This window comes from Plasmodium gaboni, chromosome 11, assembly GCF_001602025.1.
Source record: "Plasmodium gaboni strain SY75 chromosome 11, whole genome shotgun sequence".
NCBI lineage: Eukaryota > Apicomplexa > Aconoidasida > Haemosporida > Plasmodiidae > Plasmodium > Plasmodium gaboni.
In genome coordinates this window covers 961,165-975,865 of record NC_031491.1, presented here as the reverse complement: position 1 = coordinate 975,865, position 14,701 = coordinate 961,165, and the positions used below count along the sequence as shown (strand labels likewise).

The following is a 14,701-nucleotide window of genomic DNA, read 5'->3' as shown; positions in this document are numbered from 1 at the left end:
AATAAGTATATTCCCCAATTGATAAAAGAAAAAAAATAAAAATAAAAATAAAAATAAAAAAATATATTTGTTATATGTTATATGTTATATATTTATGAATGTATAGTTTCCTTCTCTGAGAATATTTATATAAATATAATATAAATATATATATAATATATAATATATATATATTCCTTTTATTTTAATAATATGTCAAACGCTGAGGCATTGAATGATAAGAAAAATGAAGAAAATGAATATAAGGAAAAAACGCTTAACCTATTTGACAATGATAATTTTGTATTAAATAATTCTGATGAAGATGAATATACATCAAATAGTTATGATGATAATGAAGAAGGAGATGAAGATGAAGACGAAGTAGACAACGATGAGGAAGATATAGAAGATGCTCCTTCGAGTGATAATATGAGTTATGATGATTTGGCTAGTCAAAATGACGAGGATAAATATAATGATGAAGGAACATATAATGATGATGGAACATATAATGAAGATGAGAATTATAATGAAGAAAATAAATATAATGATGAGGAAGGTAGTGATGAAGGTCATATGAAAAAAATAGATGGAAAATTACTTGGATTAACAAAAAGAATGAAGAAAATATATATAAATAAAAAAGAAAATATATATCATAATCAAATTGGCATATACAAAAATGAAAAGCTCATGAAAAATGAAGATATTGAAGATAGGATGAAATATTTAATAATATTATTAAATGATACAAAAAAAAATAATATTAAAATAGAACGATCCATAATTATTAAGGAGTTACTTTTTTATTATACATATTATTATGAATATTCAAAAGAAATGATTAAATATTTATATTATATATTTGATATAAAAGAATTATATTTATTTCTTGAAATAAATAACATGCCTAAAGAAATACATTTAAGAACAAATACTTTAAAAATAACAAGAAATAATCTTATAAAAATATTGAAAAATCAAAATGTATCAGTGCAAGAAGGAGAATCTTGGAATAACGTAGGAATAATTATAAAAGATGTTAATACTAATGTCGGGTCATTAAATGAATATCTTTATGGTTATTATATCATACAATCATCTTCATCACTTATTCCAGTTCTTGAATTAGATATACAAGAAAATGATATGGTCTTAGATATGTGTGCAGCTCCTGGTGGCAAATGCACTTATATGTGTACTCTCAAAAAAAATAAAGGAGTTGTTTATGCAAATGATATAAATAAATTAAGATGTAAAGCTATAGAAGCTCAAGCTTCAAGAATGGGAATAAATAATTTAATTGTCACTTGTATAGATGCTTTAAAAATTCAAAAACATTTATCATTTCAATTTGATAAGATTTTATTAGATGCACCATGTAGTGGTACAGGTGTTGTTAATAAAAATAAAGCTGCCAGAAGAAAAACTATAAAAGAAATAAGAGATCTTGCTCAAAAACAAAAAATTCTTTTAAATAATGCAATCAATCTTTTAAAAAATGGAGGTATTCTTGTTTATTCAACATGTAGTATAAGTGTAGAAGAAAATGAACAAGTCATAAATCATATACTCAAAAAAAGAGATGTGAATTTATTACCAACAAATATTAATATAGGTGATCCTGGAATTACACAATATAGAAAAAAACAATTTTCAAGTAAAATATCATTATGTAAAAGAATTTATCTACATAAACATAATCATGATAACTTCTTTATAGCTAAACTAATCAAACGATCCGACGCCCTATTTACTAATACAAACAATAATCAAAATAAAAAAAAAAATAAAAAAAATAAACACAAAAAAAAACTAAATGAAAATCTAACAAACCAAAAAAAATTTGAACATAACAAAAATGAAATCAACAAAAATAATAAATTCAAAAATAAAAATAAAAGCAAAAACAAAAAGGAAAACAAAAAGGAAAACAAAAAGGAAAAGGAAAAGAAAGGAAATATTAAAAAACATAAAAATCAAAAGGAACAACAAACCTTAAATGTTACCAAGAAAAGTGAAAATTTTAAAGTAAAAAATAAAAAAATAAATAAAAAAAATAAGAAAGATAAGGAAGGAAAGAAGGAAAAGAAAAATAAAAAAAATAAGAAAGATAAGAAGAATATAAAAAATAAAGTATAAAAAGTAACACTGATATTATATATATATATATATATATATAAATTAATTAATAATGCATATCATGTTTAGTCATTTATGTTTATATAAATTTATAATAAAAAAAAAAAAAAAAAAAAAACTTTTCATCTATTAAAACTAATTTTTTTTTTTTTTCTTATAAATATTTAAAATGTGTTAAAAATTATGTCTATGTTAATATAACATATACAAAGTTTTATATAATATTACAAACTGTAATTATATATATATCTCAAAGGATACGAATATATATTTTTAAATTCTTTCTCTAATCCATTTCTTTTATATCATAAAAAATATTTATATAGAATTGTGCTTTTATATATAATATTTTGTTTACCAAAAAAAGAAAAATTAATAATACGTCAGAAAAAAAAAAAAGGATATATGTTGAATTAATCTGTATCTCAATCGTTTTGAATATATATGCACATATATATACATAAAAATTAAACATTTTTATGGGTTACTTTTTTTAAAAAATGTGGACAACAAAACAAACACATAAAAAATAAAAAAAAATATATATATATATATATATATATATGTGGAGAATATAATATTTATATCTTTTAATGTTAATATAAAAGCTACATAATTATCGTCTCAAAAAAAAAGAAAAAAAAATTTTGTTGTTTATGCGAAATAAGTGCATTTAAAATATATATATATATATATAATATATAATACAACAAAAAAGAAAGAAAAAAAAAAATGAAGAAAAAATTTTCATTTCAAATAGGAATATAAATTATTCATTAAATGTTCAATGGCTATACTGTATTTTAAATTTTCTTTTCTTTAGAGGTTATCACAATTATACATCTTCCTAGTCATTTTTCTCATACGACAAAAATATATGACAAAAGAGTATACAACCATCTTTTATTTTTTTTATATTTTATATCTTCTTAATAGTCACTTTATATTCTCATTTCATTCAAAAAAAAAATAAAAAGAACAATATACCATATGTATATATTCATTTTTATAAGGTTAGACGGTATATCCAACTTATAACCATGGATACATAGGTCTAAATAAATAAATATATATATATATTTTTTTTTTTTTTTTTTTCAAAATATGCTTAGCCATTCTACAAAAGATCCATTTCGTGAATATTCGCAAAGGCTCATGAAAAAGAAAAAAAAAAAACCTGAACAAGTCAGAAAATATGAAAAAGTCAGAAAATATGAACAATTCAGGAAAAAAAAGAAAAAAAAAATATATATACACAACATAACAAATGTTTTTATAGAACCACATAAAATGTTAGAGAAATTAAAAGGGATCATGAAGAAAAAGTGTTTCTTTGTTTTATCTCATAATGTAGATAAAAAGAATGAAGAAATGTTGAGAAATTCAAAAAATGAAATAAAATTTATATACGAAAACTTTCTAGAAAATGAGGATGAAATAATAAGTAAATCTAGTAATAAATTTTTAGATACATGCAACCATGGACAAATAAAACCATGCTCTTTAAAAAAATGTTATAATAAGGATGATGTAAAAGTAAATTCCTTAAATGATATGGAAACTCAATTAAAGTTAAAAGTGTTAGACAAAAATGTAGAAGATAATGAAAATATAGAAAATAAAAAACTTATGGACGAATCAAAAATAGAAATATTAAAAAATATGTCTTATAAAGAAAATAATATATCTTCAAGTATAAAAAAAAAAGAGAATGATTACAGTGCAACTAATGAAACTTATGAAAATTTTTTAGTAAAAAATAATTATATGAGACAAAATAAAAATATTCATATGAAATGGATAAGAGAAAAAAAAGAAGAAGAATCTTCTGAAAAAATAAATTATATGAAATCAAATAATTTTGTTTTAAATAATAATAAGATAAAAATAAATTTTGACAAAACAAAAGTTAAGTTTGTACATTTAAAAAGTCCAACCATAAAATTAGTAAATCCACATAAACATAAAAATATAAAAGAAAATATATACTTAAAGAATATTTATGATTTGAAAAATGAAAAGACAAAAAATATATTCACAAATTTTATAAGAAAAGAAAATAAAAATGAAGAGATAAAAGAACAGGAACCAAATAATTTTAAGAAGAAGATGTTAAATAATACTATTAAAAGGAAAATTATATTTTCAAATATTTATAAAAATTATTTGATACATAAATATAAATCTAGCAATGAATTTTTAAATAAAAATAGATTTAATTCGAAAGGATTTATTATGAACCAATTTCTTAATATAAATTCGTTGACAGAAAAGGATACAAATACAGATAATATAAAATTACAAGAAAATGACAATACAAATAATATAATAGATAGTAAAAATATTAGAAATATAAATACATCTAATAGTAATAGTAATAGTAATATAAACAATGTGATAAAGAAAAATATATTTCATCGGAGTGAATATAATAGAAATGTTATAAATACAAATATTTGTAATAGAAAAAAGTTGAAAACAACATATTTAAATTTTTTACCTAAAGAAAAGAAAGGATATTTGAATTTTTTTTTACATGATATATATCGTCTTGATAGAACATTTAAATTAAGAAAAAAAAATAAAATATATAGAAAAGATAGAATAGTAAAATTATTTGTAGATAATGATAATGTATATATTAAAGATTTTAAAATATATCAAAATGAAGAAAGATATAAAAATGTTTTATCAAATATAAAGAATATACAAATAATGAAAAGAGATATATTAAGTTTGCCAGATAATCCATTACATTTATATGAACTTGAAAATTATAAATGTAAAACAAATACAAGTATATATATACCAGCTCTAAAAATAGAGATTGAAGATATGAATCTTTTTAAATACAAAAATACATGGTATGAACTCTTTTTTTATAATAATCAAAATAATAAAGATACTTTATATAATTATCAAATAATGCGTCTAAATTTTGAACTGATGGTTTCTAAAATAAAAGACATTGTTATTATTGATAAGAATACTCAACATTTTAATTATCCATATATTTATAATGCATATTTAGTACCACCTATAGATGTGCACCAACTAGATAATTCTTTAAGAATACAAAAAATAACTAGCGATAGTACCTTTATAAATAATGGTAACTGGACATTTTTTAGAAAAAAAAAAAAAAAAAGAAATAGTTATGATATAAATATGAGAAGAAATAAATATTATATAGATAATTGTTCTACTATCAAAGCTGTTAAGAAAAATTTCCATCTACATTTAAAAAATGATATAGATTTTACCTATAAATTAAAAGAAAATGAAAAGAAATATAATCATAATAATGTATGTAATAATAAAAGTAATACATTAACTATTGATAAAAAAAATAAACAAAATGATGATAATTATATGAACTTCTTTGAAAATAAAAATGAAAGTATATCAAATCAAAATATATTAAATGAAAAACCAAATGTTGTTAATATATATAATAATATAATTCATAAATCAAATGAACTTTATAAAAATACAGTTTCCATAAAATTAATACCAAATTATATATTTGAATCAAATGTAGATATAAAGAACTCACATGAAATATTAGACAATAAAAATGATGTTTCTATATTTTATAAACAAAATAAAAATATTTCTTTTTATGATGATATTATATATGATTGTTCATCTATATATATGACATTTAGTAATAGTAAATTAGAGCCCTTTTATCCTTATATTAGTAATAACCTTTTTTTTCTTTTTCAATATTATTATAATTATTTAATAAATATCATTAAGCAGGTTAATATAAATAAAATAAAATACAAATCTATTTTATCAAAAGGGAAATATTTATCCTATGGTAATAAAAATGTGGAAACAAATAAAAAAATGGGAACAAATAAAAAAATGGGAACAAATATAAATGTTGAAACAAATAAAAATGTGGAAACAAATAAAAATGTCGAAACAAATAAATATATGGAAAATCATAAAAACCTTTTTTATAATAATAAAAATAAAATTCTGAAGAATATAAAAGAGGGTACAGTAAATAAATTCATGTATATAAAAAGAAATCGTGCTTTGACATATAATATATATAAACATAAACTTATAGAAAATACAAGTTATTTAACTAGGAATAAAAACAGCTTTTTTAAAATACCTAGAAAAACCCAAATACATAATTTTAAAATAAGGAATTTCTTAAATTGTAAACTGTATAATTCTATTTTTGATACAATAAGAGAAAAAAATAGAAGCAAAATAAAAAAGGAGCTGTCTAAAGAAGAAGTAGATGTACCAATTTTTTTATGGGTTATTTTTGGAGGAAAAGATATGAAGTCAATGGATTCTTTAAATATTGTCTATAAAGTATTGAGATATGCAACTGAAATTCCTCCAGATGAATATCAAAAATATATAAGAAGATTAAAAAGAATTCAAATAAATAAAAGTGCAAATGGGAAAGTACAAAAAGATTTTCCTATTAATAATAAGTTCGAGAAAGTAAAACAAGAAAAGGAAAGAATCAAATATAAATATGAAAATAAAAATTTGATAAAACCAAATGTAATAAATAAATATATAACAAATAAAAATCAAACATATTATGCTTCTCAAAAATTTCATGAGTTGCCAAAAGAACTATTTTATGATGCCAATTTATATAATACATCTATAGAAATTTACAAAAGAATTTTAGAATATTATGATAATTATAAAGAAAAATATAAAGAATATGGACCAAACAATTATGATGAATTTCTTCAGTATTATAAGAATATAAAAAAAAATAATTACTATGATAATATGTATATTCATACACCTAATGTTAGGACACACATACAAAATAGGAGGAGAACTCTTAATGAATTCGATGAAGAAAAAAATAAGAAAAAATCTTTTAAAAAATACACTAGATGTGTCAAATTTGCACAGGTGAATTCAAACAATAAAAATAATTATGTGGATAATACATTAAAAATAAGTGAAACCACAAGTTTTATTAACAAAGAAAAGGGTATGTTGGAAGAAATAAATGAACAAAATATATGTCAAAATGTATGTCAAAATGCATGTCAAAATGTATGTCAAAATGTATGTCAAAATGCATGTCAAAATGTATGTCAAAATATATGTGAAGAAAAAAATGAGGGACAGATTGAAGACATATGTGATGAGACACATGAAGGGACCAATAACCAAACAGACCAAGAAACACATAAAAAGATTTATAACAAAATATATGATGAAACATACAATATATTTAGTGCACAAAAAAATAAAGCAGACTCAGAATGGTATGGTTTATACATGGAACCAAGTGATAGTGAAAATAGCGATGTAAACAAAGATGATGAACTTTTCAATTTTATATCTTATCATATGCAGGGAAGAAATCCCTCTTTTGAAAAAAAAAATAAAAAAAATAAAAACTGGAATAAGGATAAATTAAATTATACAGATATATATGGTCCAGTTATTTATAAAAAGAAAAGGAAAAATCAAAATGCTCAATATGCATTTTTATTGTTAGATTATCCTGCATATAATAATAGTATAGGTCATCCGTCTCCTTTAACATTCAAAACAAGTGCTATATCAGCTTTAAAAGTTGCCATAAAAGAAATTAAGGAAAAGAATAAAAACAATAATAATATATCAATAAATATATTTGGTTATTCTTTAGGTTGTTGTGTTACTTTACAATTAGTTTTAGATATTGCTAAAAGTTTGTATAACGATTTTTTTGAAGATATTAATAAGGTGTGTTATGAAGGAAAAGAAATCGAGCCAATTAAAGAGATAAAGAGTGAAGGTAATTTATATGTAAAATTAAATCATAATAATAACAATAATGATGAAAAAATAAATGAATATGTATATGATGAAAAGAAAATATTGACATTTCAAGATATATTAGGTGATCAGATAAATTGTTCATCCTCTAGTATTATGAAAGAATATATTTTAAATCGTAAAACATATAATAATAATAATGAAAAAAAAAACATAAATGAACAAGATAAAAAGAGAGATGATTTTTCTGATAATATTTTATGTCCTATAAAAGCTAATGATTATTCTGATAAAAATATAATTACAAAAAAAAATACAGATGACAATTATATAAATTTTGATAATATAAAAGAAAGGAATTACCATATGGATAAAAAAATTACAATAAATGAATTATTAAATAAAGTAAGAGAAAGAAAGAAAAGAAAAGACGAAATATTAAAAGAATATTTAAAAATTACTGTTGACAAAGTTATATTGATTGCTCCATTTACTAATACACAACAACTAGTAAAAAGTGTTGTTAATAATAGTGTCCTATTTTTATTAAGCTCCTTTATTATGAACAAAAAATGTTCTTATGTTCATTGGGATAATATGATTGTATTAAAAGAATTGTTTAAAATAATTAATGATTTTAAAAAGAATAAATATTTAAATGATATCTTTTATAATTTACAAATTGATTTTATACATGGACAAAAAGATACTCTTGTAAATTATGAAATGAGTATGAAATTATATCATTTAACAAATAAACTCATTTTAAAATATTCTCTAAATAATATCAAAGCTTTTTTACATATATTCAAAGATGATTGTCATTCTTCTGTTTTTAATTCTGAAGCAGAAAATAAAATCTTACAAATCATGTTTAAACCATTGAAATTACATCCTTTCAGTACAATCAACGTACATAAAATACATTATAATCTTTACAAAGATATTTATTTGTTAAAGACAACCTATTTAAGATTTATAGCTAGCGCTAGCTCAAAAATTATAAATAGCTAGCCAAGAAAAAAAAAAAAAAAAAAAAAAAATATATATATATATATATATATATATATTATACATTTCCCTTTTCAACTTGTTCACAAAAAGGGTGAAACATTCATAGCATTATAAATAAGAAAAAATATATATATATATATTATTTTACAAAGAGATAATTTTAAATATTTCCTTTTTTTTTTATATAATTAAACTATGCTTCTTTTTTTTTTTCTTTTTTTTTTTTTTTGGCGTTTTTGTTAAAAAAAAAAAAAAAAGGTAAACAAAATTATTTTGACAAGTATATATATAATATAATATGTATGCAACTATATATTATCACAATTGAAAAGAAAGAAAAAAAAAAAAAAGATATATATGTATACCATATTATAATGGTTTACAAAATTTTATTTTTATTTTATTTTATTTAAAAAAAAAGAGAAACTAAAAATTACTGGATCTATCTTAATTTCACATGTCAATTACTCTTGATAATTTTTGAATTCTGTTAAGTAGGATATCCCCCTGAAAAAATTAAAGAAAAATAAAAAATAAAATGAATACATATACATATATATATATATATATATATATATATATGGTCACTTTCACAATTTCATATTATTTACAAAATATATATATATATATATTTTAAATGAACCATAGTATACCTTTTTAATAGTATTTTGATACATTGTGTTTCTCTCATTTGGTTGATTGCTCTCAATCGATCCATTGACTTTATCAATTTTACAGTTTAATTTTCCATTTGCAATAAATGATGATATTTCACTTTCAATAAATTCTTCACTAACTCCAAAAGCAAAAGCCATATTTTTAAGAGTCACATTTTTAAATGGTTCTAAGAATTGTTTGTAAGCTCTTACTCTAGTATTTCTAATAAAATATCTGTAATGCCTACCTAAATATCTATCTCTTTTTACTCTCATGGCAATCTTTATGGTTTTCTCCATAAAAGTTCGATAATCACAATGATAAAAGGAATGTAAATAAGTGTGTAAATCTTCATCACTGCTTGTGATTTGTAAAATTACAGAACTGTTTAGAATCTTCTTGTCCAAAACGGTTCTTTCTTCTGTCATCTAAAGATAAAATTAAATAAACATATAAATATAATATATATAATATATATAATATATATATAAATGTTAGCTTATATCAAAGTGAAAGATACATATTGTGATATATATTAATAAAATGTATCTATCTATGTTATTTATTTTATTTTTATTTTTTTTATGATAAAAATATATAAGTATATATACAATAATATTAATATATATATATATATATATATATATATGTGTTGTATTATTTGTTTACTATTCCAAGAATAACGACGTAGAATATAATTTTTTCATATGATATAATTTCTGTAGCTGTAAATGTAGAAGCTGCGTCTATCAATATTTTTGATGCTTCTGCAAAATTTCTTGTCATAATATAATTTAATGCTTCATATATTTTAAGTTTATTTTTTCTTTCCCAGTCTCCTCCCTTCTCCATTTGTGTTCTAGCTTGTTCTAAGTATTTCTTTAAATTCTTAACATCGTTATAAAATATACAAATTCTTATCATAGTAAGGAGGATGTCTAGCTTCATGCCCATACCGATTCCTTTTTTATAAGTTTCTTCATATTCCTTAATGGCATTATCCTTAAAAAAAAAAATAAAATAAAATAAAATAAATAAATAAATAACAAATAAATAAAATGAAACAATATATTTAACCTTTCACAGTTCATACAATTATGTATAATGTACAGAATATTAAAAATTAATATTTCCCATTTATATATATTAAAAGGAAGGAAACATTTTAGATATAAATGAAATTTAAAATGTGAAGGGCCTTGTGTTCATACAACTCAAAAGGAGTGTATAAAAATCATATTGATTTATTATATATATATATATTTATTTATTTATTTATTTATTTTATTTTCCTTTTTACCTTATCACTTATTTTACAGAAAAAATTTGCCTTGAGTAAAACATCATTTTTGTTATCTAAAGAATCAAAATTTTCAGCTGACTCGGACAGTTTATTTTCTATTTCGTTTAATTCTTCATCAGCTTTTTCTTTTAAACTTTTATAAAATTCTTCATCAAAATTTAAATTTAATTCATGACATATATAATTATAATAAGGATACATATGATTTTTTTTTATTTCATCAAAAAGAGATTGTAATAATTCATTCCTTTCATTTATTGATATATTAGATAATTGTAAAAGATAAAATAAATCTGCTAGGTGAAAATTTGGATAACTGTTTTTATTCAGTTCACAATTTTCTTCTTTATTATCTTCCATTTTTTTAAATTATCGTACAAAAATTAAAACGTAAAAAATAAATATATATATAATACACAATTATTTGATATTTTTGAATATACAAAATATTTAACCTTTTTAATACAACTTGGAGATTTTCTTTTTTTTTTTTTTTTTTTTGTAAAAATCACTGTGAAATTATATATTTAAAAATATATATATATTATATATAATACATATTATTTGTTATGATAATATTATATATGAACCGTATACATATTATTATACAAATGATTATTATTATTATCAACATATATGATGGATCAATATATTTTAGTTTTTATAAAATTAAGAATACATAAAAAAAAAAAAATATATATATTAAATAATATATAATTCACATGATCAATTTTTTTGTACTAATATAAATATAAATAAATATATATAATATAATACATATATATATATATATAATATAATTTTTGCCTGAAAAAATAGGTTATATATATATATATTTTTTTTTTTTATAAATAGATCGGTATTTTTTATTTTACAAGATATTATAATTTAAATAAAAAAAAATCATAATACTGTAAATTTGAACATGGTCATATGTACTCAAATAAAAAAAAAATAATATTATGTGATTTTTTTTTAAATGATATATATATATATATATATATAATATATTAATATGTTTATGTAAATATATATCATACAGTTTTATTCTCTGAATTATTATATGATTACCAAAAGAAGAGTGTTCTATTTTATTTTATTATTTGTTAAAAAAAAAAAAAAAAAATTCATGTTAATATTTTATATATAATTTATATTTAATAAAAATGTATGACCACTTCCAAATATATAAAGTATTTATATTTCTTTAACCTGTTTAATGATCATATATTCAAAAAAAATATTTTTCTTCTTTTTTTTTTTAGAAATATATAAATATATATTTATATGATTGTATAATACATATATAAATATATATGTGTATATTTTAACCCCTTATTCTTATATATACAGTTATTAATTCTTTGGTAAAATATATAATACAAAGAACTATACATTCAAAGCAAATAATGTGCACTGTAATTAATATATATAATATATATATAATATATATATATATTATAGACATATAAAAAGAAAAATATATATATATATATATATATATATATATGTAAAAAAGGAAAAGAATAAGGGGTTAAAATATACACATATATATTTATATATGTATTATACAATCATATAAATATATATTTATATATTTCTAAAAAAAAAAAAAAAAAAAAAAAGGAAATCATAAAAATATAATATATATATATAATATATATATATATAATATATATATATTTATATATTTATATATTTTCATTTGGGCTTAAATTGAATAGGTCCTATTAATTGGTCTGCATTAATTCAATTCGATATTGGTGTGTTTTGACCATTTGTATTGTTGAAAAAATCATTCATAAAATTTCTGGGCATATTAATATTACCAATTCCAGATATGGAATTAAAATTTTTAAAAAATGGTAAATCGTTTTGATCGTTTTCAAAAGGATTTTGCATAAAACCCAAAACTCCTTTCATCATATTTTCTAAATTAGGATTGTTGAGGTGTTCAAATGGTTTGTTTCCTTTTCTTAAAAAAACATTACCAGATGAAGCATTACATGTTGTAGATATATGTTTTCTACTTAGACTACTTGAGAACTGGATGGTGAAGGCATTAGCCTTTTGTTGAATTGGTTTATCACCTTTTTGTCCTTGTTCTTCTTTTTGTTCTTCTTCCTTTTGTTGTTCTCCTTTTTGTTGTTGTTGTTGAGATTCTGTGCAATTTCCTTCAATTAGAAGAGTTACATTTTTTAAGAAGGTTGAATAAACTTTATCCTTGTTAAATGGTAAGTCATTTAATTGATCTTTATCTTCTTGCATATTATCTCCCAATTGTTGTTCTTGTTGTTGTTGTTCGATGTGTTCATTTTGTCCATCAAAACTTACAACGTGGGAACTTTGTTGAGAATATGAAAAAGATTGATTTTCCATAGAAACATTATTATTATTTTCATTTAATACAACACTATCTTTTTGAGATAAATCTGGGTTTTGTTCTTTTTTAATTTTCATTGCTCCAAAAGGATTAAAATCAGAAAAGAATTGCTCACTGATTTCTTCAATATTCATATGATGATCATCATTAAAATCATTTTCAATTTGATTCTTATTATTTGTGTCTCTATATATCTGGAAAAATTTTCTTCTTAATTCAGAAAAATATTTTACACATACCTTTTGAAAATCTCTTCTAAAATTAGAAAATTCATGTTCAGATGGCATAACCTTTTTCATATATTCTAATAAATTATTTTTAAATTCTTGAGAAGCTTCTTTAATAAATTGTATATTTTCATCAGAAAATACTTTTTGCATACCAGATACTTTATTATCAAATATAACATCAAATTTATTTATTGAACATGTAAGTCCATTACTTGTTGTTATTGAAAAAATAAAATTATCCATATTTTCTGAAAAAACATCATTTATAATATCTACATATTTTTGATGACTTCCATTTTCTTTATCTAGTTTTGCTGTCAAAGTATGAACAACTTCAGAACCCTTTGGTGCAACTACATCTCCATAAATGGAAGATGACAAATAAAAGAAAATTAAAAAGATACATAAAACTTTCTTAATCATTTTGAAATAATCAAACCAAAAAAAATAATATCAATCAATCAAACAAATATATATATATATATATATATAAAACTTTATCTTAAAAAATAATTAAAAAAATTAAAACACATACGTAATTGTTAATATATAAATATATATATATATATGTATATATTTATAATTGTAGGTAAAATTATTTCAATTCTTAATTATTTCTTTTTCCTTCAAAAATATATTTATATATATTATTTTACATATAATAATAATATAAACATATATATAATATATATATATATATATATCTTAATTCTTTTTCTTAATCACACTATAATAGTATATATATTATTAATTATATAATATAAGAATATTCTTTTATACATATAATATAGAAATATATATAAAAAATTTACAATGCAAAAATTAAGGGGAAAAAATAAATAAATATATACAAATATATATATATATATATATATTATATGTTAAAAAAAAAAAAAAAATTGTATATTTTACAATATATATATATATAATTATATATTTTATTTATTTATTATTATGTAAATAAAATATTATATATATTATATTTTATAAGAAAAAATAAAAAGCCTTAATTTTATTCTTTTTTGTTTTTCTTATTTTTTCAATATATTATAATAATATATAAATATATATTAATTATTTTGTCAAATGTTATATATTTATATATTATAAAAAAATAATTTAATTTTAATATTTGAATTGCTGTAAAAAAAAAAAAAAAAAAAAGTAATTTTTTTTTTTTTAAAGAGCCTAAAAATTATATTTATATGAAATAAATATTAT

The 14,701-nt window shown here is 19.4% G+C and overlaps 4 protein-coding genes across 4 annotated transcripts; 2 read left to right on the top strand and 2 right to left on the bottom strand.

The window, feature by feature from the left end:
- Positions 1–192: 192 nt before the first annotated feature.
- On the top strand, positions 193–2,124 carry PGSY75_1129400 (putative RNA methyltransferase; the record flags this gene model as incomplete). The annotated part of the gene is made up of 1 exon (XM_018786414.1): positions 193–2,124. One exon carries the CDS (start codon positions 193–195, stop codon positions 2,122–2,124), a length of 1,932 nt encoding a protein of 643 aa, XP_018641209.1.
- A 1,104-nt stretch (positions 2,125–3,228) lies between these two features.
- PGSY75_1129300 (hypothetical protein) lies at positions 3,229–8,907 on the top strand (the record flags this gene model as incomplete). Its single annotated transcript, XM_018786413.1, has 1 exon — positions 3,229–8,907. One exon carries the CDS (start codon positions 3,229–3,231, stop codon positions 8,905–8,907), a length of 5,679 nt encoding a protein of 1,892 aa, XP_018641208.1.
- A 453-nt stretch (positions 8,908–9,360) lies between these two features.
- PGSY75_1129200 (putative 26S proteasome regulatory subunit RPN7) lies at positions 9,361–11,227 on the bottom strand (the record flags this gene model as incomplete). Its single annotated transcript, XM_018786412.1, has 4 exons — positions 9,361–9,414; positions 9,561–9,992; positions 10,234–10,566; positions 10,865–11,227. The coding sequence occupies 4 exons, from the start codon at positions 11,225–11,227 to the stop codon at positions 9,361–9,363; spliced, it is 1,182 nt and encodes a 393-aa protein (XP_018641207.1).
- A 1,389-nt stretch (positions 11,228–12,616) lies between these two features.
- PGSY75_1129100 (parasitophorous vacuolar protein 1) lies at positions 12,617–13,903 on the bottom strand (the record flags this gene model as incomplete). The annotated part of the gene is made up of 1 exon (XM_018786411.1): positions 12,617–13,903. The coding sequence occupies one exon, from the start codon at positions 13,901–13,903 to the stop codon at positions 12,617–12,619; it is 1,287 nt and encodes a 428-aa protein (XP_018641206.1).
- Between the last annotated feature and the right edge of the window lie 798 nt (positions 13,904–14,701).